This window comes from Lipophrys pholis (assembly GCF_963383615.2).
Source record: "Lipophrys pholis genome assembly, chromosome: 10".
Taxonomy (NCBI): Eukaryota; Metazoa; Chordata; class Actinopteri; order Blenniiformes; family Blenniidae; genus Lipophrys; species Lipophrys pholis.
In genome coordinates this window covers 12,496,677-12,523,995 of record NC_137640.1, presented here as the reverse complement: position 1 = coordinate 12,523,995, position 27,319 = coordinate 12,496,677, and the positions used below count along the sequence as shown (strand labels likewise).

The 27,319-nt window shown below is 41.4% G+C and overlaps 3 protein-coding genes across 4 annotated transcripts; all 3 read right to left on the bottom strand.

Moving 5' to 3' along the window:
• Positions 1-24: 24 nt before the first annotated feature.
• On the bottom strand, positions 25-13,869 carry tnni3k (TNNI3 interacting kinase). Its single transcript, XM_080473214.1, has 25 exons — positions 13,765-13,869; positions 13,400-13,508; positions 13,121-13,206; positions 12,731-12,828; positions 12,330-12,440; positions 12,156-12,254; positions 11,464-11,602; positions 11,070-11,214; positions 10,892-10,996; positions 10,704-10,798; positions 10,428-10,577; positions 10,252-10,335; positions 10,111-10,167; positions 9,214-9,306; positions 9,065-9,122; positions 8,787-8,981; positions 7,467-7,571; positions 7,322-7,374; positions 6,331-6,383; positions 5,574-5,706; positions 4,874-4,983; positions 2,598-2,657; positions 2,337-2,506; positions 957-1,036; positions 25-486 (listed from the first exon to the last, which is right to left on the bottom strand). The coding sequence occupies exons 1-25, from the start codon at positions 13,802-13,804 to the stop codon at positions 407-409; spliced, it is 2,508 nt and encodes an 835-aa protein (XP_080329340.1). The 5' UTR covers positions 13,805-13,869; the 3' UTR covers positions 25-406.
• A 1,144-nt stretch (positions 13,870-15,013) lies between these two features.
• On the bottom strand, positions 15,014-17,952 carry fpgt (fucose-1-phosphate guanylyltransferase). Its single transcript, XM_080473221.1, has 4 exons — positions 17,806-17,952; positions 17,559-17,726; positions 17,380-17,472; positions 15,014-16,859 (listed from the first exon to the last, which is right to left on the bottom strand). The coding sequence occupies exons 1-4, from the start codon at positions 17,876-17,878 to the stop codon at positions 15,454-15,456; spliced, it is 1,740 nt and encodes a 579-aa protein (XP_080329347.1). The 5' UTR covers positions 17,879-17,952; the 3' UTR covers positions 15,014-15,453.
• A 2,065-nt stretch (positions 17,953-20,017) lies between these two features.
• Positions 20,018-27,319, bottom strand: acot11b (acyl-CoA thioesterase 11b). Of its 2 annotated transcripts, none has more exons than XM_080473222.1 (16): positions 27,067-27,319; positions 26,240-26,438; positions 25,435-25,504; positions 25,035-25,095; positions 24,849-24,950; positions 24,616-24,751; positions 24,367-24,520; positions 24,141-24,260; positions 23,891-24,029; positions 23,705-23,760; positions 22,839-22,905; positions 22,655-22,738; positions 22,062-22,195; positions 21,375-21,506; positions 21,086-21,212; positions 20,018-20,964 (listed from the first exon to the last, which is right to left on the bottom strand). In XM_080473222.1, the coding sequence occupies exons 2-16, from the start codon at positions 26,427-26,429 to the stop codon at positions 20,833-20,835; spliced, it is 1,704 nt and encodes a 567-aa protein (XP_080329348.1). In that variant the 5' UTR covers positions 26,430-26,438; positions 27,067-27,319; the 3' UTR covers positions 20,018-20,832. The 2 variants fall into 2 exon arrangements, with proteins under 2 accessions (XP_080329348.1, XP_080329349.1); XM_080473223.1 differs by lacking the exon at positions 27,067-27,319 and adding an exon at positions 26,526-26,671.

The window sequence follows — 27,319 nt, the reverse complement described above, 5'->3', positions numbered from 1 at the left end:
AAGCAAACAGTCGACAAGAAGAATAAAAATTAAACCAGAGTTTAACCAGTGACTCTGATTTTTATTGTTTTCTTTGTTTGAACAAATAAAGAGGATGTTGCGTTTATGTTGATGTAAATTCTTATATTTTAAAGCAATGCAAGCCGGGTACACAAAAACAAAAATAGTAACAAGGGACGTAAAATAATAAATGAAACACACTTTATTTTACAAACGGTATATAATTATTTTCTAGATGTACAATATGATGCATTAACAATTCACAAACAGTTCATTCCTGTGTGCAATTCAAATGTTACTAATGATGATATTAAATAAACTCCACTATTGCTTAGTTTCACCTAAAATAATTTCACAAAAGGAGTCAAATATCTGGGCTGATACAGACATGGAGGTGAGAGTTGGCTCAGTTACTGTCCTCGAAGCTGCCGCTGCTGCTGAGGGAAGAGCAGAATCTCATTGTGCTCATGGGATCAGAGACGTATCCTGAGAAGGAGACAAACAGCATCAAAGCTCCACAACCAGTGGAATAGCGCATTTACTGCTGTTAACGTTTAATGAATGCCGTAGGTTACAGTCTACAAAAGTATTATTTTAAAGGGAGAAAATCAAACGATGCCATTTTATCCTGGAAAAGGAAATGCAAGGGACTCAGCTCGAACCTCTGAATGTGTGATATTCCAGTGCTTAACAAGGGTTCAATATAGACACTTGGTACTAAATTTGAATGTTTACTAATAAAAAGGAAAAATCTAAAAATAGTCTCACAGTTTGAATTGTCTTCTTTTTTTTTAATGTATCAAGCAATGTCATGTTATGTAATGTAGAAATAGTTTTGAAAGGAGAAAATATGCAGCAATAAGGACTATCATCTATAAGTGCCAAACTGCAACTGCTGCATTTAACAGACATACTCAGTTGTGCAGCGTCATTGGACACATTCTCTGAACACGAACCGTTTCGATCAATGGGCGACAACTGCATGTTTCTCCTCAGTTCCTCCAGTGAAAGGCCACCAGAAGCTCGACGCCGTTCACTGAAAATTAGAAATAGATTCAATAGGTCGGGGCCTGTTCTCATGCAAAACAATACGAGGCCACGTGAACGTACACACGCTACATTTACATGGAGCAAGACAGATGAGATGGAGCCCGATACAAGCAGGAGAAATCCAATATGTAAAGCCTGATCCAGTGCCAGCCCACTTTCCCTTTCTTTGCAGGAGTACTATATACAAAATTGATGATGACAGGTTTCAAAGAGGTGGCGACACACAAACACCGCACAACACATGGGGAGAAAAAAATTAAATCAGTCGTATTTCACGTAGATAAACTTTCTATGATTTATGAAGGTGAACGTGCTTTCAGTTTATATATTTCAGCTCAACTAAAGTCTCCTCAAACTATTAATGAATCATCAGGAATGTCCTCACAACACAGTAATAGCCCCTCCTCTCGTGACTGGGTTGGTAGTGACGGTTATCAGGCGGTGCTGTTTCTTACATGCATAATGAGACACCTGGCCCAAAGCCAGGCAGCTAATAGAGGCTTTCCTTCTCAGTACGAATGTCATGCATCTTTTGTTGCATCTCCTCTCCTGTGTGTTCTTTTTTTTTTTGTGTGTGTTTGTTGGACGACTCCACTGCACGGTGTTGCAGTAAGCATCTGTTTGGATTCTGTTTGGTTCTTTTGCAGGAGTTTATAAAAGAACAAACATCCTTTTTCTCTCAATTGTTTTTCAAAACTAGAAACTTACAGTAACGCAAAAAAAAAACAGATTGATCCCAGTGCGCTATCCATAAGGAATTAGACCATTTGAACATGATATAAAGTCTGGAGGAAAAGTAAAATGCAATTGATAAGTTTTCCCCAATAAATGACCCTGATTATTGTTTTTTTTTGTTTTAAATCCCAAAAAATACGCGCAAAAATCTTGAAATTGTTGCTGAGTGTATGAGTCAAGGTAAAACCCTAAATACATGTTTTAAAGAACAAAATGGGAAAATAGTTCATTATAAGTGATAGATAATCTTCTGAACTAAGCTGGCCTTCAAATACAATTAATAATGACTTTAAAACTGACAGTGCTTTAAAAATCTCCTGCTTTAAGAAAGAAGCTGCGGAAGCGGCTATTTGACCGTGTGTGCACAAGCATATTGCTTCTTCATTGGTACATAAAAACAACTTAAGCTGATTAGAATCTTAGCCAGTGACAACTGTGCCGGGAGTCGAGGACTGGCTGAAGACGAGTGCAGCCGTTGTTCAGTAAATTATTCTCACCCTCTTGACCTTCACCTGACTCAGAAGACACTTGAATGGCTGCCGCTCTCTTACCTCTGACTCCAGATGGCGTAGGCCCGAGTGTTGAGAGCGTACTCAAGCTCAAAACGGGAGCGGAGGGCGGCCACGTGGCTCCGGCCAGGTCCCCCTCGCCCGAGCAGGCAGTCAGAGGAAGAGGAGGGCGACAGGGAGCCACTGCTGTTGCTCGAGGCTGGAGACATCAACTGTGACACCAAGCCAGCAGAATCCATAAAGAGATTAATCAATTAAACTTGGATGTGACGCACTCTTGGGAATAGCGGGTGCATCATATACCTCGACATTGCACAGGCATTCCTCCAGGTTGGACACAACTTCAGAGAATTCAGGTCTGTCCTAAACTTGGGAAAAAGGCGAACAACCGTGATCTTTGTTTCTCCATCAAACAAATGCATCAAATACACAGAGGGGTATTCGCTCCAGCACTGGCCTGTATACTCTGCTTATTTCAGTCCACCCACGCTTGAAGCAAAGGTGAACTCTGCTTTAGAAAAGCAGTCCTCAGATCTCTCTGCTCGCTGTGAAAGAACAAACACTGCCACCCCAGAGGTCCTCAATTATACATCACATCCTCAGACAGTCGTCCCAGTCTGAATGCATACAGCTTCCAATGAAGTGAACCAATAAGAGAAACACTGGAATATAAACGGGTGAAAAAAACAACCCCTGAACAGCTTTTAATACAGCAAACTGTGGAAAGACCTTTTTATTTTGGAGTTGGTATAAGTGTTTTTTCTGTTTTGGTTCTTGCCGTTCAAAAGGAAAACTACTTTAAAGCAGCCGTGGCTTTGTGCCCATACTAACCCAATATTGTGAAGGTTTGTGCTATTTCTGCTTTTACGTGTCATAATCGCATGACTGTTTGTCAATTTGTACATCTATTACATCTGGTAGGTTATAACTACAGTGCATTTTTTTTTTACATCCAGACAGAATATAACACAGGACAATAGTGCTAAATGGTACATATCACTGATTTTCAGTGTTGGACAACAGATTCCTGTGACAGAGATTGAACCACAACGGGCCACTTTGGCCCCCCCCTAACTCTCCTCAAACACATCTGTTGTCTCACGCCAAGTATTAATTTATGTTTGAATGATGTGGTCCCAATGCTTTTCACAATTCAAGATAATATTGTCAATGGCTATTAAGACAGGCAAAAAATAAAAAAGTGGACTCCCCTCCTACTGTTTTTAAACAGTTAAGTCTTTGTGAATAATCTGCAACTATTGCAACCGTTACAATAAAGCTTATATTAGCATTTCACTTTAACTCCACTACACAAAATTAAGTCTTGAAAAATCCATTCAATGATTTTCAGTTCTAGTGTTTTTTTCACTGAGTGCCCTGCCTATGTTTAATAACCCCTGAACGTAGAATTATAGAGTCTACTTCACTGTAGCATTCATGATAGTCTCCAGTACATTTTGTGCAGCATATCCCAGTGCAAAAGCCACAGGAGAGCCACTGTCACGTACATCAGGAGCCATGAGACATACGTGCGAGTGAGATCCCGTGGCAGCCCGTCATCGCTCTGGGCGAAGCAAAGTGCTTTCACAAAATTGCACAGGGACGAGGCGACCATAAGAGGAGACACGTCCATAAACAGGTGACTGTTCTGGAAAGTTTGACCGGCAAACAGGAAGCAGATGCATCACAGAGGGACAAATGTGCCAGCATGGTCGGCCATGTAATAATGCATCCTAATGAGGACGTGAAAAAAACATCCCGGGCTAATTATGAACATCAGAGCCCAGAGGGAGCATCATCCCGTGTCTGTGTGCTCCTGAATGTGAACAGCCATGCAATAATGTATCATCTGGGGAATGGCCTCTCTCGTTCATTACTGCTGCATGTGCACTGACTCAGCATCATTTACCTCACTGTGCCTATAGCTCTAATGACATGGATGAGATTATGGTACCTTACAGTTTAATACAGTGAGGCACTCTAGTTTGGTTTATGCTGACAAGTGCAGCACGAGGTGCAGAGAGGCTAAACTGTGCACCATTGGATAAAATCTAAAGTGTCCTTTTAAAGTCTTGACAAGTATGCAGCTGGCCTGCCCTGGGGGGCGCCAGAGAGCTTCAGGAGGTGTGCAGCAAGCAGGAAAGAAATCTCAAGGTCAGGGGAGTGCCTTTTCCAGAATAGATTTTTCTCATTTTCTTGTTGTAGATAAAACCATGAAAAGTACAAAACTATTTCATTAATAGCATTTTTTTATTATTATTTTATTCTAATTGTTAATAATGTAAAGCACAGTTGAGACGAATGACAATGGTGAATTAAGTAATATATATCACTTGAAATAGTTGCAAATTCTATATAAATACTGACCAGTTATTTCTTAATAACTAGTACGGAACAGTTGTGCTTTTTCCCATCGTTATTAATCCATTAGTCATGAACGATACTATTCTATAATGTGAAAAATATACAGCCATGAGACAAAGCTTATGTGGTTGGTTCTGTGAAGCGATGCAGCCCCTTTATTTATGATATTCAAAGACACGATGCAGTGTTATAAAAGATGAACTCTAGTGGATTACCTCTGGGCAAGAGTTCCAGCCTCTCATCAGAAGTGCAGAGATGGGTTTAGGGATGGAGTAGCCAATAGGAGGCCGGACGTGATGATAAGCCATGTCTGCAGCTGCAGCAGCTGAGGACAGGAGGATATTTTTAGTTCAGCTGTAAAACATTTCCATGTTACTTGACAGCCTCTTTAATCTGTGTTTGTGTTCCATGTCAGATGGTGCACTGTGAACATTATACCTGCTATAGTTCAGAAAAAATGGACTATGACATGGTTACTAGAATGAGACGTACAAATGAGTCACTTTGGAGCAATGTAATTATTTCAATATTTATTTTCACGACAGTTTTTATTCATCATACTATAGTTTTTATACCCAGATACACCTAATGCCTTAACTGCGATGCCCCCCCCCCCCCCCCCCCACACACACACACACACATACACAATCACTGTAATAACTCAGGTAAATGATTTATTTATTTCTTGAAAGTTCCATTTTTTTTGTCTACCTGGACTAATGACTCATAAAATACACTTCTAAAAACAGTCACTGACTTTGTTTTCCTTGGTTAAGGAAGGAAAAAATTTCAGATAGTCTGAAAATTACAACGCATTGATTATTCAGTCTAGTGAAAGGTGTGTGTGCCTGTGTGTGTTGATTTTGAGTTACATGAGAGGTCAAAGAGGAGTTTGAACTCTCGTCTGCACATTACCCGGTTTCAGGTGGGCAAAGGGGATTTCTCCCGTGAGCAGCTCCCACAGACAGAGGGCGTAGCTGAACATGTCTGCCCTCACAGAGTAGCGGGTGCACTGGGTGAACACCTCTGGGGCCATCCAGCGAAGGTTCTGCACAAACACATGTGAGGACTTGTGAAAACTGCCACGGGATGGATTTCATGAGTTTTAAGAGGCATAACATTAGACAGCCACACACACACACACACACACACACACACACACACACACACACACACACACACACACACACACACACACACACACACACACACACACACACACACACACACACACACACACACACACACACACACACACACACACACACACACACGCGCACACACACATAACAAATAAAGCCCAATTACTGATATAAACACTGCGTCCCAGTAAGGGCAAGTAGTTCATCACAACAGGCAGCTCTCAGGAGATGTAACACACTTAACACCAAACTGCAGGCCAAGCACTCTGTGTCGGTCTGAGTCAGCACATTCAGACAAAATCTGCATGAAAGCAGTTTTCTTTTTTAGCAGGCGGGTAATTGATGGCAGGTGGCAGAAGAAGCACTGCCTTGAACTCTTACAGCATAACAGTAATCTCTTCCCCCCCCCCCCCAATGTCAAATTATTCTTACATGGTTGCTGCATAAATTGTGAAAAATGCTTGGGAAAACTGTATACTGTGAGGTTTTGCTTTCGGTATATAGAAGCTTCAGAAGAGTACAGCACTGACCCCTGGCTGTTTGGTCATGTTATCTTCATCCACGGATTGTAGAAACCTGGATTCTGCAGAGGAAAAGATGAACGAGAAGGATGTGAGGTTTAAAATATGTTGTTCTTTCCTCGCACTTTCCTATAGTTACTACATATTTTATTTAATTTAATTTAATTTAATTTAATTTAATTTAATTTAATTTAATTTAATTTAATTTAATTTAATTTAATAATAGAATAGAATACAATACAATACAATACAATACAATACAATACAATACAATACAATAGGTAGAAGCTGTTTTTCTGTCTATTTGTTGAGGCTTTTAAATTCCTGTCTGTCCTTCCAGGGCCAGCATGGAGAAAGGGCAAGAACAGGTCATGTTCAGGGTGGGTGGCTTCTTGTAAAATACTGCCTGCCTTCTTTTGTAGTCAGTGGGTGTAAATCTCACTGTAGGGTGGACACTGGTCACTTTATTATGCCCTCTGCCACCTTTGCCACCCATTGCTGGAGCAGTGTTTCTACAATGTCCTGTCACAGTAGGTCAGGACACTTCATATTACTGATAGAGAGAAATTAACCAGCAGGGGATTATGGAGGTGAGCTTGTATCAGCTTCTTGATAAAATAGTCTTTGCTCGGCCTTTGTCACCTAATAGGGCGCGTTTGTAGCCCAGGAGAAGTCAGTTGAGATGTACACACAGATAAACTTTGAAGCTGTTCATCCGCTACCTGGCAATGTATGCAAGGGGGTAAATTGTTCAGCTTGTCCAGCATCAATTCCTTCGTTGTTTTAAGGTCCAGGTCAGAACAGCATCTCGTGAAATGCTGACATTCTTCTATGTTAGCTGTTTGTATCAATCAAATAATTTACACATTTTTTACTAACGAAGCAGGAACATTTGTCTCCTCTCTTGTGACACATGATATTAATTGCAGACGTCACAAAAGTCTGTTAAATCATTTTTTTCCCCCCCGTGTCGAAAATAATGCTAAGTGTCTTTGCTCACCTCCGAAATCAGCCACCACTGCATGTCCGTCCTCATAAAGCAGAATATTGTGACTGGGAGGAAGATGTGTGTTATTTTCAAGGATAACAGATATTTCACACCTCCAATACCAGCACACCACATGTGTTATTACTGCTGCACCTACCTGTTGAGGTCCCTGTGGATGATAGGCTGGGTGAGGTTGTGCAGGTACTCCATGCCCTTGGCCACATCGATGGCAATGATGAGCTTGGACTGCAGGTCGATGAGCCTGTCCATTGACACATCATTAAAGCAGCAACCACTTAGTGCCCGATCAATGGTCCCTGCCAATCACACACAGCACTTTACACAGATCAATAGGACAGTTTATAAAGACAACACCTGGCCACACAGTTAGCGGAACTCTTCATCTGGATCAATGGTGATCCCTGCTGAGGGGTGAGACGGGCGAGAGGATGAGCACAACGAGGGTAATGAGACCTGAAACAGTTAGCCTCTGCTGTGAAAACATGCCCTTCTAAGACACCAGGTATGTTGTCTAACCCCCATTTTCTCATTGTGAGACACCTCATTGTGCCATCTATCTATCCATCTAGCCTTCTATATTTTAAAGACCATAATTCACTGTCTAGTATTTATTTATTTATTTATTTATTTATTTATTTATTTATTTATTTATTTATTTATTTATTTATTTATTTATTTATTTATTTATTTATTTATATTTTTGTTTGTTTGTTTGTCAAATTATTAGTTTTTACTTGGAGGGAATTCTACGTTTATGTTTACATTTGTTTACTGTTGTGTTGCTCCCAAATACTTTATCGTTTGGGTGAGAAATGTGCTTTAAAAGTGGCTTTCTTCTCCGGTGAACTAAAATCCATGATTGCTGGTGACAATTTGGGACATTTGTGGGGTTAGCCGCAGAGTTAGTTGATATTTGGGATTTACCCTTGAAAAGGAATGATCAAAAATGCTGCAAATACCAAACAGCTCATGTCTTGTAAAGACTCTCTGGACAGACTACAGACAGGTTTTCCAGCAGGATAAAGTGCATTGTTTGGAAGCATTGTTAGAACAACAACAAAAAAATAATAATAATCTTCATTTCCCAGCTTCTCTCTTCCATCTCAGACTTATCTGCTGCCTCCTCTTCACCAACCTCTCTATGTCCTCTCAGACTTCACTATACCCCCTCAGCACATGTCCAAATAATCACAACCTGGCCCCTCGAGCTTTATCCCTGCAGTGCTCAACACGAGTTGTCCTTCTGATCTGTTCAAACTTAATCTTGTCCATCCTGCTCACTCCTGGTGGAAAGCTCAAAGTCTTCAGCTCTAATTCCCTTACTTATTGTGGATCAGGCACAGGATAAAACTCAGGGTGGGCTGCAAGTTAAACTAATATAAGTGACACTGAAGGGTGGGCTAAGTGTCCAAGAAGTGTGTATAAAAGTAAACAAATGAGAAATCAACTTTATCACCTCTTTTGCTCGTGCAGCAGCGAGAACAGCGAGCCCCCTGAAATGTACTGGGTGACTATAGCGAACTGACTGGGGTCATCCAGACACGCTCCCACAAACTGGATGATGCAGGGGTGATTGAGTCTGCAGAGGATGGAAACCTCTCTGCAGAACATGTCCACATCCGACTTCGAGCAGTACGTGTTGGCTCGATAGCTGTGAAGGACAGAGAGGATTGAATGATTGATTCTCTGCTTCTCCTCGCATGAGAAGGAAACACAAATCACATAAATTACTACCGTTTGATGGCAACAACTTTGTTCCTGCATTTGCCTCTGTAAACTCTTCCAAAGGAGCCTGCGTGAAAAACACAGATAATAAAATCAATATTCGTGAAAAAAAATGTAAGCGGGTAGTTCAGAAAGAGCAGTGGCGGGAGTGGACTCACCTGATCCAATAATTTCATTAAACTCCAGCTCAGACAGCTGCAGATGAAACTGAGACGGGAGGCTTGCCCTGAGCACGAGGACCTCTGCTTTCTCTAAAAACAAAGTTTAAAGACTCAAGTCAGGCTTAATAATGACTTAATATCTTATGTTGGGATCTTTATCAAAGCAAAACAAAGGTAAAAATCAGGTTATATTCAGGTTTCTTGTCAAAATTCATTCGAATATCCATATACATTAAATTGATTACAAATTAACTGAGTTTTCAGAAGCTTTTTGTGTTTCCTCTTTAAAATAACATTAAGTTTATTATTCATGTGCATAGGTGTGTCTTTCTCTGGGTACTCCTGCTTCCTCCCACAGTCTGAAAACATGTGTTTGAAGTCTATTGATCACTTTAAATCACCAGTAGGTGTATGAATGTCTCTGTGTTTGTCCTGTCATGGTCTGGTGGCCTGTTCAAGGCCAATTCTGCCTTCTAAAGTTTCATAAAGTTTAACTTGAAATAAATTGCATGTGTTCGTGTCTGTGTCAGTGCATTTGTCATTGTTTTTCAGTGGCCCTCACATTATTTGAAGCCATGACATCTTTCTATATCTGATGTGTATTTAAAATTGAAGTCATCCATTAAACTCTTGAATTCATAAGTTGCAGATAAGTAAATGATCAATATTTCTGACTGTGTCACACTGTAGAAGTAAATGAGAGACAAAAAGTTTTTCAGGTATTACACCAGAGACTGATCTGCAGTTCACACCACCTCTAGTTTCACAAGGAAGACGGTAGCCAAGTGTTATTTTCAGTATCCAGGCACCTTCCCCTGGCAACAAACTCAGTCTGCTGTCATGTCAGCTGACAGTGATGTGAGAAATCTGCTGTGCTTCTCTCCACCTCACTACCTTTAGTCATGCTTTTGATCTTTCCGAGAGGAGACGGCACAGAGACATAGGACCCATCTGTAAGAGATACACAATTGACTAGTTAATCTGGGATTATGTAGATTTGTATCCCCTTCAGTGATTTCTGGGGTGTTGACTCACCCCCTCCTGGCTGGGAGTATTCATTGCAAGGAGAGTCGTCTGGACGCTTGTAGTGTTTCAGTAAGGTGACAATGGCATCATGACCTGGAAAACACAATGATAGGCTGTTATAAAGTCTTTTATTTGATCATCCCAAAAAGACCCGGCTCACATCTATTAAGAATAAATAACTTGACCTTTTTCATACGCCCACATCAGGCACGTCTGCTCGTCTTTCTCCCCACTGGACCTGCTCGGGTCGCAGGCGACAAGGTTCATGTCAGCCCCGCTGTCCAGCAAGAACTGCACCAGGCGGATGTGACCGTGAAAGCAGGCGCTGTGCAAAGCTAAACAGTCACAGCATACAAACTACATTTAGAGTCACCTTCAGAGCAGGTTGCAAACTCCGTTCTGAAAGTAGCTGCACAGATAAACTGAGCCGGAGAGCTTGATTGAAAGATGTGAATGGTCACCTGTGTGTCCGTCTCTGCCCTGGTGGTTGATGTTCATGGCATTCTGGCCCAGCAAGTATTTAACCATTTCCAAGTCTTTACCGTAGGTGCATGCACTGCGACATGAGATATGAATTCATTACTACCACTAAGAAACGGGTATCACAAATGAAGAGCAGCATGTGTAAAGCCGAGATGCCAGACCATACCTGTGAAGGACTGTTTCACTAAATATATTCTCCTTTGAAAGACTGTCTGTGCCAGAAAACTGGATTAACTCCTTCACTGCTGCAAACTTGCCATTGTAACAGGCCCTGAAGAAGCACAGGCATTAACAGCGACACTTCATGCCACTTTAAAAGATCGTCGTCAGTGTAAGCCACTCACAGGTGTAATGGTGTGTCCCCATAGATGTTGACAGAGTGCGGCTGTAAGTCAAAGTTTCCCTGCAGAAGGAAACGAACAATCTCTTGGTGACCGAAGCGGGCGCAGAAGTGGAGAGGAACATGATCTTCATTGTCTTGAGCATTTACTGTTAAGAGTACAAAAGTTAAAAACACTCAAACAGTCGTTCCAACAATTACAGTACTCATGTATGCTATTTAGCTTCCCTGTGGCTTTTCGAAGGGGAAAATCAGCCGGTGTAGACAGCTGACGGAGTGAAGTATCTTAAATTCTGTTTTAACAACCACGGGTTCAGCCAAGTATGGATTAGCCTTTGCTATTCAGTTTAATTTAAGCGCAAAGTGCAGAAGAGCACTCCTCCAGTCTTGGGTCTCACCATTAACTTTGCTCCCCTCACCCATCAGCAGCTTGATTATACTTAGAAACCCCTTGGCTGCAGCAAGGTGCAGAGGCTGGTCACCCACCTCACCACTAATATTCACATCTGCCCCAAACTTTAGCAGCAGCTTTGCCACCTGAAATGCAGAAAAGAAAAAGAAAACATATTTGGTTAAAAAACAAGAATAAGAGAGTTAATCGGCTCTAGGGAAGATTTTGAGGGGCGCACTGGAAGTACCAATAACTAACATCCTCTCTCTTCACTAATTTAAGTCAATCTCTTGATTGAAAAAGGTACAAAAGGCGTAATTTTCCACTTGACATTCAGTGTAGTTAGTAACATAACAGCTCTCCATCAGCTCAGGTGCTTCACAGCAGGAATGCTATTTCAACATTGTCATGAGTGTAACATTTATTTCATTGTTTTAGTGAAAACACACAGAAATATGGCCGAAGTGAGATCTGGGACATGCCGTGTCTAGTCCTAAATGTCCTGTCAACATTACTTTGAAGTTTGTATTTTAAATGCATTTTACATTGAAATGGCAGATGGTAACTCCACACAACAATTAACATCATATAGAAGAAAATATATTTGGGCAAAAGGGGTTGCCAATCAAACCACTGAGGTGCAGATATCCCCTCTTTGCCACCATTAAAGCCCTGGCCGTGTCAGGTCAAGCCACTTACCTGCTCATGACCGTTGTAGGCAGAAATATGCAGCGGGGTGAAAAACACAGCATCCTGAACATTGACATTAGCTCCATGCTGTAGCAGGATGTCTGCAGTCTGGAAGGAAAAATGACAAGGCGACGATGCACAAAGTCCATCGGGTCCATACCTGAAGATGTTGTGTCATCTCACCTCATGATGCCCGGCCAGTGTGGCAACATGCAGGGCCGTGAGGGCCCCGTATCCCACCTGCTGTACATCCGACCCTCCATGGAGAAGTGTTGTCACCAACTCAGCATTGTCCTGTAGGATGTTAAAAAAAACAAAAAAACAAAAACAAATCCATATTTGCACATGATGGGCTTTTAATATCAGACCCATGTCAGCTTCACATATACTGCCAGTATTTCACTGCTATAGCATCACAGCATGCCATTTACCATACTGGCTTTGTGTGTACTTGCACTCCACCATGTGGTAAAACTTTAGAAAGCTCTCCAACAAGATGAGTAATAACCCAAGCAAATGAAAACACGTTTCCACCTGAGACATCCAAGGAAATCTGCATTGTATTGCCGTCAGGCTTGATTCACCTTGTAAGCAGCCAGGTGGAGGGCAGTGAATCCATTCCTCGTCAGTCTAGATGGCCGTAGGCCTTTCAGCATCAAAGTACTCAAATGGCCTTTGTTTCCTATAAAAACAACAAATACATAGTAATTAAAATCTCATGATCAGAACAAAATAATGATGACGGATTATCAATCTCAAACAAGGGAAAGGGGAACCATAAAGAACCTTCTGACTATTCATATTTTCATTTCACATTAAAAATATTGAACATTATTTATTTCATAGCGTTCAAATGCCTCTAATATCATAAAGGTCATCTGCAGACAGTACTGTCAGTCAATTCACAGTAATCCTTCCCTGCTCTGTCACATTTTGTTGAGGAGTTAATAATAGACTCTGGTAGTCATGCATACCTCCACACACGCAGCAGAGATGCAGCAGCGACAGCCCCTTTTCTGTGCGGTAGCACAAGTTCACCTTCTGAAAAGCCTCATCTGAGCTGAACCGGAGAAAATCAACATCCAGAGCTGGTGAAAACCCACTGACACAGGAATGCAATCAAACTGAGCCCACTACAGGCACAGGGACAATTTCTGTCAGATTACACGTAGCTTGTGTAATGAGTCATGCATGTATTTCATTGCATAAAGACCTAAAAATAAATAGATAAATAAATAAAAGAGTAGTGTCACCTGAAAGCCAGTTTGAGATCCACCAGCTCGCTTTCTTTAAGCTGGAAGTCATCATCCAGTTTCTCAATGATCACAGAGTACGACTCTCCCACCTTCTTCTTCCACTCATCTTCACATCATCATCAGGGCAGACGTAATGAGAGTTTAGTTATTTCATTTCCAGTGGTTGTTATTGTCAAACACACAGAACCCTCAGTTTACCTAAAACACATTTATAGCTGTATGTTACCTAGTACACAAGCTGTTTTCACCATAAGAAGGACTGATGACAGCAAATATGAAAACCCATCCACAATAGGTCCTTCCTTCAATTCATCTCAGCCTTTTTAATAGATGTTGAATAAAAACACAATTGTAAAGATTACCTGTACATGTCTGAGATGGTCTTGACTTGTAATTTCCCATCGAAGGGCTCCTTCTCGTTTTATATGCACCGCAGAGTTTGTTGAAGTAGAGTGAGAAGGGAATACTATCTCTCTGCTACAATTGCACAGGTCCAGATAAAGGGGGATCATGGCAGTGGGCTAAAAATAAACACCTCTGAGTGGAATGCCTCAACAACTACGACAACTGATCTCCTTCCTCTGGGTGTAAATACAGCATCAAACAAAGCGCGCGATCTGTGTTCTGTTTTTGATGACAAAAACACAACATTCAAAAAATCAAGTCCTTTTGACATTTTTAAGAGGTTTCAATTCTTTTTTTCTGTCATTAATGCTTAAGCATGAGACAAGAATAATAACATGGTATTAAATGGTGACTACAGTGTCGTTTAAATCGGCAATTTACGTTAATATATATTATGTATTCATATCAATTAAGTAGTAAAACATTGTAGAATGATCAAAAATAAACAATCTGTTCTGCTATTTTGGTGTAAAGCCTTTTCATTTTTCCTATCTGAATCCTCACTTATGTCAGCTCAGCTGCAGTTTTGAATTTTGTTCATTTTGAACTTTTTGCTTTTATCATGCGGATCTGTTGTGACTCCTGTTTCTTCACTCGTGCTTTTTTTTCCCTTCTGTTTCCTGTGTTCTCGATTGCAACTCTTTGTGACGCTCTTTGGTGTGTTTCACAACTTCAGCAATCCCCTTTGAATGTTACCCGTGCATTGTTACTTTGAAATTTGGATCCGTGGCTTTTGAAATGTGGGGTAGGGCATCCCACTGAGGTGCATATATATATATATATATATATATATATATATATATATATATATATATATATATATTTCCTGTTTACCTATAAACTCTTCCCAAATTCTGTTCTAGGTTTTAACGAATTAATAAACCAAAGGAAAACTCCTAAAAACACTTAAACGTCATGAAAATTCATCCAGATTTAGCGATTTGATGATGCATTAACCTTCAAATTCAATGCTCTCAGTCTGGGTTTTTTTGAGATAATGGATGTATATGTGGTGCCAGCAACACTGACATTTGTTCACCAAGATCTAACCCACTAATTTCTGAGTAAGAGTGAACATACAAATCAAATTTGAAAAAAAACGTTCAAGACGTCACAGAGAAATGTCCTATATGAATAAACATGGGATCACGGTGACCTTTGCCGCTTATCAGCTCGACGAGTCCATCACAAAGTTTGACTAAATATGAAGACATTGTCCCAGGGATTTATTGAGACACTGGAGTCATAAAAAAACAAACAAACAAACACACATTTATTTCTGGGAATCAAACCCCCTTTAGTTCATGATTGGGAGGAAGTTAACGTTTGCATCAAAATTCAAAAAATTCAACAATGACAACCAGGAAAACAGTGACTCTGTCCTCCAGCATGGAGGCATAGCTATTGTACAAATCTGTTAAAACCACATAGTAAGACCTCGCCTGCAATTGATAAAAAGTACAAAAGTGTACACTTTTTAAATACAAAAAACATTCCAATTACAAATTCTACAGAGTGTACAATCACATTCAATTGGATTCCATAGAGACAGTCGGTATAATGATAAAAATCATGGAAACCTTTAATTGTCTGATGATAATATAAACTTCACACCATAATCTAAATATCATGTAAAACATGACATTTTATTTGTTGAATCTCTTTTGTGTTATGTCATCATAAAGTCTCCTCCTGAGTTTCAGCATTTCCTCCAGGTTCTTGAGCTGTAAACACTCCTGCATAGACAGCAGCTGTGTGCCGTTGGGTAGGGGGCTGGTGGAGCCACTCAGCACAGCCTGCAGCATCTTGACAGACAGTAAAAAAGAGCTTTGCTGGTCGGAGGAAATGGGAAACAGACGAGCATTCCACAGACTGCAGCTGGATGTCTCGCCGGAGAATGTCAGGGTCTCGTTCTCCATCTCCCAGTGGGACAGACACTCTGCCAGGCTGAAGCCCAAAAGATCCAGCTCCTCCACACATCGAGGGGCACCGACACTGTGCTTCAGATTGTCGTTAATCCCAAAGAAGACGGTGACAAACCTGGTTTGGTTTTGATGGTTCACACACAGTGAGTGCATAAAGGCTTTGTCCGGTACTGAGACCCCTGGACTGACAAGGCAGCCGCTCACGATCGAGTCCCGGCCCACCGACACGCCATCTCCCAGAGTCGAGTACTCCACCACCGATCCAGCCCCCACAGAGCATCTGGGTTCTATAATGCTGTACATGATGCAGCAGCGCGAGGAGATGTTTTTGTTCGTTTCGCACACACTGAAAGCAGATGACAGCAGGCCCAGCTGACTCCTCAGCGCCTCATCCTCAGTGAGGTGAAAGAGGTATTCTGAGGTGGTCCCAATATGATAAAACCTTGAGGTATTCAGGAGAATGACATTCAGGGGAGTCCCTTTGAGAAGATGGAAGATCTTTTGACGAACACGCACCAGACTGCTCCCTTGTTTGGTGACATTAGCAGTGTTGTCGGTGTAGTCTATCGTGGCCTGAGGGCCTAGAGCTTGCAGAAAGTCCCCGTACGCATCTATTTCACAGTCCAATGGCCCCAACTCTTTCAGCAAGTTCAGAAGACTGATTGCCGTATCAAAGTCGACATAATATGTACTGTCTGTGTAGACAAATTCAGTGTCAGGAAGTGCTACATTCTCCCTTTTACAAACAGCACCAGCATCTTGCATTACACCAACGCTTGGCTTGTGCAGGAAGCGCAGACAGGATGTGTTCTCCATTTCCAAGCATGAAGAGTTTTCATGCAGATCCAACACAAACACCCCATGGGTAGTTCCTACAGTGAGTGGTGAGGGGTGAGCTAAAGCTGTAAAGCCAGGCTTGTCAAATTGAACACTCTCTCCCTCTCCGGTACTATAGAGCTCAATGTCATCAGCACAGGTAACGAGGACGCCAGGCTTCATTTGTGATGGGAAATCCACATACATGGCCAGTTTGAGCTCAAGCATCTGGTAGATTGGGTCGCCCAGCGGAAAGGCCATGAAGATCTTTCCCAGCGCGCTGGCGCTGGGCAATCGCTGACTAAACCCTCCTAAAAACAGACAGGATAAGACACATAGCACAGTGCATTAAAAGAGCACCCAAACACTCATAATTCAGTATGAAAAATATTCTTGATAGAAACATTTAGTGAAGTCTCACTTGCAATTAAGAACAAATAAAAAAATCTATTGTTTGTGCACACTATACTTGCCAAACAGCACAAATATATTCAAACTATGTGTTCCATTCGAAAGCAGAAGCTTTCTCTGTGGGAAGCCATGTTTGTTCAACCAGTCAAAGTAACTTAACACCTGGCCAAAATTTGATTTCAGTGACTGGATTTCAGCTGTACTACAGAATCACTGAAAATATATCTTTGAGGAGTGATTATACTGGGTTCACTTTCATTATCCCTGCAATCATGTGAAAGTTTTGGTTCAATGAAAGGATAAGATATTATCAGTTTGATACTGTTAAGCACACCTGTGTGTAACTGTTAGGTAATTGCGGGCCAGAACACACGTATAAAAATAAAAAATTTAAATGTCAGCCATCATAGAATAATATACCTGCATGGATCAGGATGACTCTCAGTTTACTCAGCATCTTTCCAAAGGTGTCACTCAGATGCTGCAGTGCGTAAAGAGTAGATCCCCCATTTCCTTAAAAACACAAAGCCACATGATTATATCAAATGTTCGTGTGCTTGTGACGCTTTATCTCAAACCCAAAAACAGTGACTTTTCACCTATTTTGGGACCAGGAGGGTCAGAGAGGACAGTGTAGTGCACGCCCAGGGGAAGCTCCTTCCTGTGCAGCTTCTCTCTGATCTGCAGCTCATAAGATTCTCTCTGGCTGACATCCACAGCAGTCACGGCCACCACATCCCAAAACTCCCCGGCCTGCATCTCTCGACCTGCAGGCAAAGTAAACAAAGTCCAGGTTCATTCAGCCACACCTGTCAGTAAATCCCAAGCATTGACTAATAAACTCACCACGCAGAGAGTTCAGTTTCCTCAGCTTCTCTCTTGTGGCAGTTTCTAGCTTTTTGGCACAGTCCTGGTCCATATTGAGAAATAGAAAGTGAACATGCGCCCTGTTAAACGTCTGTACTTGCACCAAAACAGCAACAGTCAGTATGTGCACTGCTTCCGGGTAGAGTCACGTGGAGTGTGTTCGTCACCACGTGGGCGGGTAACAAGGGCGGGTGTGTGAGTGTGTGTGTGTGTGTGTGTCTCTCTCTCTCTCTCTCTCTCTCTCTCTCTCTCTCTCTCTCTCTCTCTCTCTCTCACATACACACAAATCTCTTCTCAAATATATTGGTGTATTCAACTGTCGTGATTAAAAAAATTACTTAATTTATATCCACGAGCATGTTACGATTCTGTTAAGATTTAATGTTGATTCAAATTGTGATGTACATTTTGCATGTATTAGTAAAATTACATAGCAACTGAAACACACTAGTAGAAGAACACAAACATGTACCTTAATCACTGCAAAGTGAGTACTAGTAACTCATTATTTCCTCTATAACATGTAAATATATATTGACGTGACAGGGTGGCAACAGGAAGTCTGCAGGAAGAAGGGCAGAGTCTATATAAAGGGTTGGGAAGCTCACCTGAGCCTTTCTTCCTGCACTGAGACACCTGAGTGAGAGCAGCTGAGGCAAGCATCTGGTAATGTTATTTGGGATTTGACACTTGGATAAACAAGCTTGCTTCATGTTAGATGTCAATAAATCAGCAATCAATGATGACACACATGGTCATGACAAGGTGCATTTGTTTCCCTGGTGAAATCCTGATAACTTAGTTAGTCTACATATGTTGTGAACTGGTCATTTGTTACCATGGTAACAAAGCCCCACAGCTCGTAAATCACATCTCATGTGAGACGTGTTCCTGAGATGCTGCGTTTCAAGCAACAAACAGAAATGACTTTAAATCGCTAAGAGTACAATAAGTGGAAATACCCAGGGACCAGTTTTGTGACCTCAGACATTTATTAGAGAACATTTGTGAACAAGAATTATGAAGACCAGGGAACAATCAAGACAGTTCCAGGATAAAAACTGTGGCAAAGTTTATAGCTGGGTTAAGTTATTAAAATATATACTCTATATATCCCAAATTTTGAACTTCCCGCAGAGCTTTATGTAAGAGTAGCAGGAAGAAAGCCATTGTTGAAGAAAGCAAGAGGAAGTCTTTTGTGAATTTTGCCACACGCCATGGTGACACAGCAAACATGTAGAGGGAAGTGTTTCAATCAAATGAGACCAAACTTTTACTTTTTGGACTCAATACAAAATGCTACGTGGGATGGAAAACTAGCACTGCACATCACCCTGAACGCACTTTCCCCACAGTGGTGGTGGCAGCATCAGGGAGGCTGGTCAGAGTTGATGGGAAGATGGATGGAGACAAATACAGGGCGATCAAAAACTGTCAGACTGCCAAAAATGTATTGTATTGTATTGACTGAAGGGGTATAGATACTTTTGCACAGCACATTTTTCAGGGGGTTTATTTTGTAAAAAGTTGGATATTTTTTGTATGAGATCTTAGGGATTGGCACAACGGGAATAAATGGGGAGAGATACCTTTGATACGGTCACAACGAAATGTCTTTTTCCAGTTTTACAGAAGTTACCCCCAAAGCAAATGTAAAATCTCTTCAGAAAAGAAATAATTCAACAAGACAGCACCAAAAGGCAATAGTGATCAGACATTGAATTTGACAGCTAGTTGAATATTATTTGTATGATTTTTTTGTTTTTTTCTTTAACATGTAATAAAAATGTAAATCAAATCTACAAATATGGTATTTCTGAGGTCTGCTCACTGTCCTCAGGTGGCAGTTGACCTGTGCCATGGAGCATTGTGGAGGAGACTATATTTCATAACAGATTTCAGTGATGCCTTTGTTGACCCTCTTGCTTTTGTGGCGCACCATAAATGTAATACGCTGATTGGAGAACCAACACAATACCTGAAAAAAACCTTCTGGCTTCAGGGACCAGATTTGCTCCTCTCAAACTCTTTTAAGCTCCACCTTGTTAAGCTGTTCTGTGTCTGCTGCAACACTAACATCACAAGATGCAGTAGGGGACAACTGCAGGCCGTGTTTCCCACCTCATAAAACAAAGTGGTTAAAGAATGGAAAGAATGCAGAAGGGGAGGGGTCATCAACACAACAACTCAAATCGGCATAATCCACCCGTCTATTGTGTTTATTGTTTCAGTAAAATCAAAACGGCTCATTTGCAATTCCTGGCCGTTCATTGTCAACATACAACGCATTCTGTACAGTTCTGTAAAAACTATGCCCTGACATTTTAAAAGCAGCATCATTCAACATTAAAAGTACACAATAGATTTTTCCTATGTAAAGTTTAATCACTTTAAACTTTCTTAAAAGTTATTTCGAAAAAAAACAAACAACCAGCCTCAGTTAGATAACTTTCATTACTGTTTTAAACTGACTGGCAGTACCATTGAAATGTCTGTGTCAAGATAGAAGCATTGATTCATTTACAAGGTGAAATCTACATACCAAAATATAATGCATATATTTTGGTATTCCATAAAATGTGTTCCTATAATATACTGGCCCTCACACACACACACACACACACACACACACACACACACACACACACACACACACACACACACACACACACACACACACACACACACACACACACACACACACACACACACACACACACACACACAAAATAAGAGGCTTACAATTCAAGAGCATGTCATATACGTCTTGCTTCAATGCTGTCATGTTTTCTGCAGACATGCAGGTTGAATTAAAAAAAAACCCACTTCAAATCATTTCATTCTTTATCTTGCAGTAGAACATTTACGTTCAACTATGGTTCTTTTAGCACAACATCCCGAACTACAAATAAGACGGTGATATGATGATGCTATTCCTTTCTCCTCATGTGACTTTTCAGGAGTGAAACCCAGGAAGCACTGTTGTGAAGAGATGGAGTATCCATACTATCCGTATTTGTTGGCCTCCAGGAATTGGCTGCAGGCGGAAAAAGAGCTGTAGAAGGATGAAGAGAGGCCAACGATGTCTGTGGAAATATAGGGGAGCACTCCTGGTGTGGCCTGGTTGTAGTAGGTGATCTGACACAAAACCGCAAATGAAGTAATAGAAAATTAATCTCGGAATTCTTTGCTTCAGTTGTGCATTTGAAGTAAGCTACAATGCATCTGAGGGTAACGATGGCAAGAAGATTCGGATCACCTTGGTGACGGTACTGGACTCTTTCCAGATTGTGAAACCAGCGCAGAGCACCTCTCCCCTGCAGTAGTCATCGGTGGGTGGGTGGGTTGGCAAAGTGATAGACCTCAGAGCGATCAGATATGGGTCCCTGAGAGAGCCAAGAGAAGATAGCGTCATAATATGTCAACATAAGAAGTTGACAAAAAATATAGCGCGTGGCCAATTAAGAACTTAACCAGCGTAGATATTGCTAAAATGGAGAATGTCATTCATGGTGACACGTAAACAACAAAATCCCTTCACAACACACCTTGCGTCACACGGCTTCCTTCTGGATGCCAGCAAGATGAAGTCCTGCCCTTTGCCCCCTTTAGTAACAGAGGGTGTAGCTATGCGATAAAGAGTGTCATCCTCATCGGCCTGGTTGATCACCTCACACTCCCTGCAGGTATAACATAACAATACACAGGGGAAACACAAATAAAACCTGATAATGTAAAATGTTCTCAAAGAGGTGTTAATTAACCATATGTTTATTTGTAAAGTGCGGTTTGCAGTGTATAATGTTTTCCATATTCTGGTCCCCTTTTGTGGCTTTAAGGGGTGCACTCTGTAACCTCAACAAAATCCAAATACTATCACCTTTTATAGTGGAAGAATTAATGCAGAATTGTACACAATGAACTGGTGAGTGAAAGTATTCATCGTGGATTGTAGATTAAAGGGCTTTAACGCATTGCTGATTTATTTGGGATATTTAGGTAAATACATGGCTTCAACCCGAGATTTACATTGTTATGCAAAAAAAACAGCCATAGCCATCATACAGCTATTGTAGGAAGATTGATATAAAGGACGCGGTTAACCTGTTAACCGCTTCTTTTCTCGGTGGCCGTTTTAAAACCCAGTAAGAATTCAAGCTTGTCTTCAACTGAGCCGACTGGAAGGTGAAGTGATTCAGCGCATGCTAAATGCCAAAGGTGTCTATGTTACTGACTCATAATGGCGGTCCCACTCTTTTCTCCTCCTCAGGTCTGACAGTAGGTGGAAGGTCTGCTCAGCTGGGACGCTGACGTTCATTTCCACCTTGAAACACAGCATGTGATCTTCCTCCAGAGTGTATAATCTGACCTGAGAACACATCCAAAAGAGGAGGTTAGATCTGGTTCTATAAATAGAACTTGTTCTACATCTTAAACACAGGTCAAGTCGAGTTAATATAAAAACTGTCACATAAATCTGTGAATGCATGTGAGTGGAGGATACGGCGCATCTGGAAACTACTCACAGCACTTCACTTTTTATGTTAAAAAAAATAAAAATTTTGAAAATTTTAAAGTTTGCAAATTAATAAAAAAAAAAAAAAGAAACTAAGAAATCACATGTACATAAATATTCACGGCCTTGCTCAGTACTTTCTTGATGCACCTTCAGCAGCAATTACAGCCTCGAGTCTTTTGTGAATATGACGCCACAAGCTGAGCCTGAGAGTTCACAAATGTAAAACACTGCAGATTCATTGGGGCTAACCCCTGCAGATCAAACTACTTAACAAGTTATACGCTGGATCGCTACCCAAGCAATACTGACCTTTTTTTTCTCAGAGGTCAGTACCCAGTTGTTCCTCGTATCCATTAGTTTCAGGGCAGAGACATTATTATAGCTCAGGTACATCTAAAAAAAAAAAACAATAATAAATAAGTCAAAAGTACCAGAGCAGGGGTCCAATCAGCTTCAGAAAGTTTATTTGCCTCTGTTGCAAAAAATAAAATACCTGATTACTTGGATCCCACGGTACCGAGACAGGCACTTCAGTTTGCTTGCAGGAGATAATATATTTCCTGTAAACACAAGGCCCCACAGTAATGCAAAAGTGCCTTCAGGCCATGAGAAAGACCATAACTCTGACAAATGTGAACATTTCAAATCCAGTTCTGAACTTGCACATGAAACTATTTTCACAGAAGCAGCTCATTTCACAGTTGAACAATGAACCTATTATGCTTGGCAGACTGCACCAAAGTCTGCTCAGCTGCGACATGTTGCTCTGCCAAGTCATTTGCTGTGGCCATCGAATGTAAGTCAACGATTCCGTCAAATGCCATGTCAACATAGTCAGGAGAGCTTTTCATTATTATGACCGGTTCTTTATACAGCGCCGTGTTTGATAATTATTCTTTGTATCTGTTTAAAATATCTGTAAGACACGCCAGCATGACTTCAAACATAATGGTGTGTGTCATGTGACTAATTCAACACTTCACACACACACTAGATGGAGTGTGTAAGTGTTTTAAATTTCAAAATGTTGAAGCTGCTCGCCCTTGTGGATCTTACCAATGTGGGATCATTGGAGTTCCTTATCTTAGTATTATCTCACCTCTTATCCTTTTCAATAGTTAATGATCTTCGTGATAATAGTAGAGTGACAATGTCCATTTGTGCTTTGAGTTAAAAACATTTTTGACAAAGCAAATGTGTTCCTTGTCTTTTGTGAAACTTGTGAAACCTTTTTTTTTCTCAGTGGAGAGACCATTAAAGTGTGAACAATTGAGATATGTGGGGGGAAAAAACCAATGTGAGGACCTGGATTATACCACAATATAAGCAAGGTTTGATAGCTGAATGGGACATACTGACCGATCAAGGCGAATCTTCTTCCTGGCAATAGCTTCCTGATAACGCCTTTTTCCATCCTGTGAAATATAAAACCCAACACGTAAAGCCTGATTCAGGATGCTTTTGGTATGACTTTTGTAGATTGAATTGCTATTTAAGCTCAACTCTTTACACTTGACCTCCAAGGGCCAAAAATACTACACGTACCACAGGCTCGGGTCGTAACCGCGGCAGTGTGCGGGGCTTCCTGTCACTGTCCAGCACCTCAAAGGTCATAAAGGCACTATTTATATGGCGCAGAGGTTCTCCACCCTGGTAGGCCTCAGCGCATACGCCCACCTCCATGCTGGAACACACGATTCATGAAGGCTTTGTAAGCACACATGTATCGGGAACACTAAAGTGATAAATTGCCGAGCATCACTTACTCTAATAACAGACATGATGTGCGGCTCACCTGTGCTTGAAGGCGTTGTTGACGATGGCTTTCAGCACCAGCCGGTCGCCGATGTGAGATGGGCCACGAAAATGGAACATTTCTATTGTCCTCAGTGTTGGGTGAGCGTTACACAGGCGGCTAGATCAGATTATGGTGAGAAGAAAAGGCGATGTTTATTTAAAGCTAAATCATTTCCAGCGTGTGATGGGAAACAATGCAAGTAAATCTGAATATTAATGCACACCTTGCCGCAATTGTAGCCACATTCTCCATCCAGGCCATAATCTGGCCTCCAAAAGTGCTGACTTGATGGTTGGCATGGGGCGGCAGTACCAGCTCCACACTCTCAACTCGTGTTCGTTCAGCCCTCACTGCGTCTTCGTACTCCTGACATTCTCCTGATGAGAGTCCAAAAAAAACAACAAAAAAAAACGAGGAGCGTTAACCAATCAGATTTTTGAGTGCTGTGTGTCTTAAACCCTTCTGTCTGTACCCAGCTGAGCGGTGCTGCTGCTCAGTATGTCTGTGATAATCTCGGCGTGGATGAGCCTCATCCTCCTCCGCTCTGCTGCCAGACTGTATTCCATCTGCTCCATTTGTGTAGAAGGAATCACCTGCTTCAGCTGCACCTAAAGACAAATAACACACACCAACACACACCAGCAGCTGATGACACATCTTTAGTCAAGTGTCTTTCTCTCCATCGTTTTGCCCGTTGCCTCTTACCTTCCCAGCTTCAGTCCGTCTGGCAACAAACGTGGCGAAAGCATGACAAACCTTCCACTGCCTCCCAGTGTAAAGGTCTTCACATGTCACCAATATGCCCACCTGAAAATGAACAAAATCTCCAATAATTGTGAAGTGACATAAAGCATTACTATTGTAAAAGCAGAAAAAAAGACACCCACTGACCTCCATGCTGGATGTAAAGGCTCTGTTGACCTTTGCGATAATGTTCACAACTTTCCCTACCCTTGAGGACACACACACACACATACATGTCTCTTTACTATCAACATGACGCACTGATTGTACTCAACACAGTGGATCACCTCTCTGCTAGGAGACACAATGTTCAGTCAACAACAAAGCAAGTTCAGTCAAGAATGTTTTTGTTTTTTTTGTCAATTGTTGAGAAGACATTCCTTTTTATTGGAAATTATTATTAGCAATGATTTCACAAAAAAAATGTGTTTCTTAGAAAGAAGTTATTCAACCCCAAATTGTGCCTTGAGCTTGTTTTCAATGGGCTCCGTTCACTTTACGTTCAGTCGTGAACTATTACAGAGGAATGCTGAGGTTAGAATATTACCCTATTGTGTGTTCAAAGTGGATGTCGTCCACTGATGCAGTGACACAGGAAACACCTGAATGTCGTTCAGCTGGCAGAAAGAAGAATATACAGAAAATACAGGTTGAAATCTGTCAAAACGCACGCATTAAAAAAGAAAAACAATCAGTTGAAAAGATGCATGATCTGAATTTAACGTTTACGGAAATTATTAATGGTTAAGGATTTTTTCTTCTTCACATATATTACCACATTCTAAGCTTTGTGGATTTTTTTTGCAAATGTATATCACCGATACAAGAAAATTCCAGAGGAAATTTTGTGCGTCTGCCTCTCCTTCGTTCTCAGCGTCTCCCTGGCAACAGACACTAAACTTCATGAGGTGCCTCTCCCATCCACTTTGTATGGGATACTTTTTTGAATAATCTTTCCGGAAAGGGTTAACAACAGTCGGATCAACATATTCCAACACGTTTTGATGGGCTTTTTGTGTTCTTGCTCCCAACAGTGCAGGACTAGTCCCGCGGCAAAAAAACAGAAGAAAGAATAGTAATAAAATTCAACGGCCGCCTCGGATAGTAATCTTTACTAGTGCCTTGCCACTAAGGCAGGCACATGAATAATTTATACACATAATACATGCCCACTGGCTTCATATTGCAAATTTCTATCAGCGTCTCGAACATTAACTGGGTAAGTTAGTCTGAAATGAAACGGACACATCTAAAGCAACTTAAAGATCTATGCAAACAAGACTCTAATGCTTAACTAGAAACGATCCATCGTCTATGCACTGGGTCAAAGATGCACAAGGTGTGTTTCCTACCAGATAAACAGGCAGTAGAATCCATCCACTTCAGCAGCTGCCCAGCACTCAGCTCCCCACAGTGGTTGGCATGGCAAGGGAGCACGATTTGACTCATTTGCACTTGAGTGGGATTTCTGTAGACTTCCCCACTTTCCTGGATGATTAGAGAGTCGAGCATGGTGTCCACGTCTTCCACATTTGAAGTCATCGTTCAAAGCTGAAGGAAATAGAGCAAAAGTTTGAACATTTGTGAGTGTGAGTCAGATCTGAAGCCAACACAATTTATGAGATCAACGTGATTCACTTTTTCTTCCCCAACTTCAGCTGAAAACTGCATTTGCGTTCGGTCCTGCACTGCAACACAAGGCTCTAAATAAGCTTAATATAATCTGCGGCTGGGCTCGTCCCCCCTCAGTAAAATTGCTCAACATTTTCCTCTCACCTCAACTCAAGGATCAGGATTAGAAATACCTCATAATTACAAGGTATTGTGTAACTATGAAAATTCACTTGTTCTTTTTTTTTTTTGTTTATTGCAAGTTGGGGCTTGTCTTTTGTCCCCTGAACAGTTGCAGACACACAAGCGTGTTGCTGTGCCTCCTGCAGCAGCAGCAGCAGCAGCAGCAGCACGTGCAGCTCCTCCTGACGTCAGTGACAGGAACGGCGGTGACCTTTAAAGTGATTTACAGAGAAATAGCACATTTTTCTTCAACTTCTGACGCCAGGCGAGTCAATAAACAGCTTCAACTTGCACCGCTGCAGCCTTTAAGTTTGTTGGGAAATACGTGCATTCACCGCACAGGCACGCAAATGTAATGATTAAGTAACAACACAAAAGAGCTTACTCAGTTTCAAAGGTTCTGCCGGAGCTGAAGTCGAGACAAAAAGTCGTGGAATAATAAAAACAAAAGCAATTGAGCGTCCTCTACAGCACTGGGAAAGAGTTGACGGCCACCAGATCCGGGATTCCTCTGAATTGACCCATTCCGCGAGCCAACTATGAAAACATTCACACAACACGGCTTCAGAGGAAAGTTTCACCGCTGGAGGGAGAGAGAGGGGGACAGACCTTCCTGCTGCGGCCACGACTTTTAAGGT

Bases quoted from the DNA above. Each gene is read 5' to 3' on its own strand.
- tnni3k (XM_080473214.1), bottom strand. From the start codon at position 13,804: ATGGGAAATTACAAGTCAAGACCATCTCAGACATGTACAG. The intron at 10,997-11,069 runs GTGAGTGGCTTA...GTGCTTCTTCAG, and splicing joins GGGGACACACCATTACACCT to GGCCTGTTACAATGGCAAGT. The intron at 10,799-10,891 runs GTATGGTCTGGC...CTCATGTCGCAG, and splicing joins AGTGAAACAGTCCTTCACAG to TGCATGCACCTACGGTAAAG.
- acot11b (XM_080473222.1), bottom strand. From the start codon at position 26,429: ATGACTTCAAATGTGGAAGACGTGGACACCATGCTCGACTCTCTAATC. The intron at 25,505-26,239 runs GTAGGAAACACA...TCTTTCTGCCAG, and splicing joins TTCTACTGCCTGTTTATCTG to CTGAACGACATTCAGGTGTT. The intron at 24,261-24,366 runs GTGTGCATTAAT...AATCTGATCTAG, and splicing joins GTGGCTACAATTGCGGCAAG to CCGCCTGTGTAACGCTCACC.
- fpgt (XM_080473221.1), bottom strand. From the start codon at position 17,878: ATGGACCAGGACTGTGCCAAAAAGCTAGAAACTGCCACAAGAGAGAAG. The intron at 17,473-17,558 runs GTGAAAAGTCAC...TGTGTTTTTAAG, and splicing joins CCCTCCTGGTCCCAAAATAG to GAAATGGGGGATCTACTCTT. The intron at 16,860-17,379 runs GTATATTATTCT...GTCTGTTTTTAG, and splicing joins AGTCATCCTGATCCATGCAG to GAGGGTTTAGTCAGCGATTG.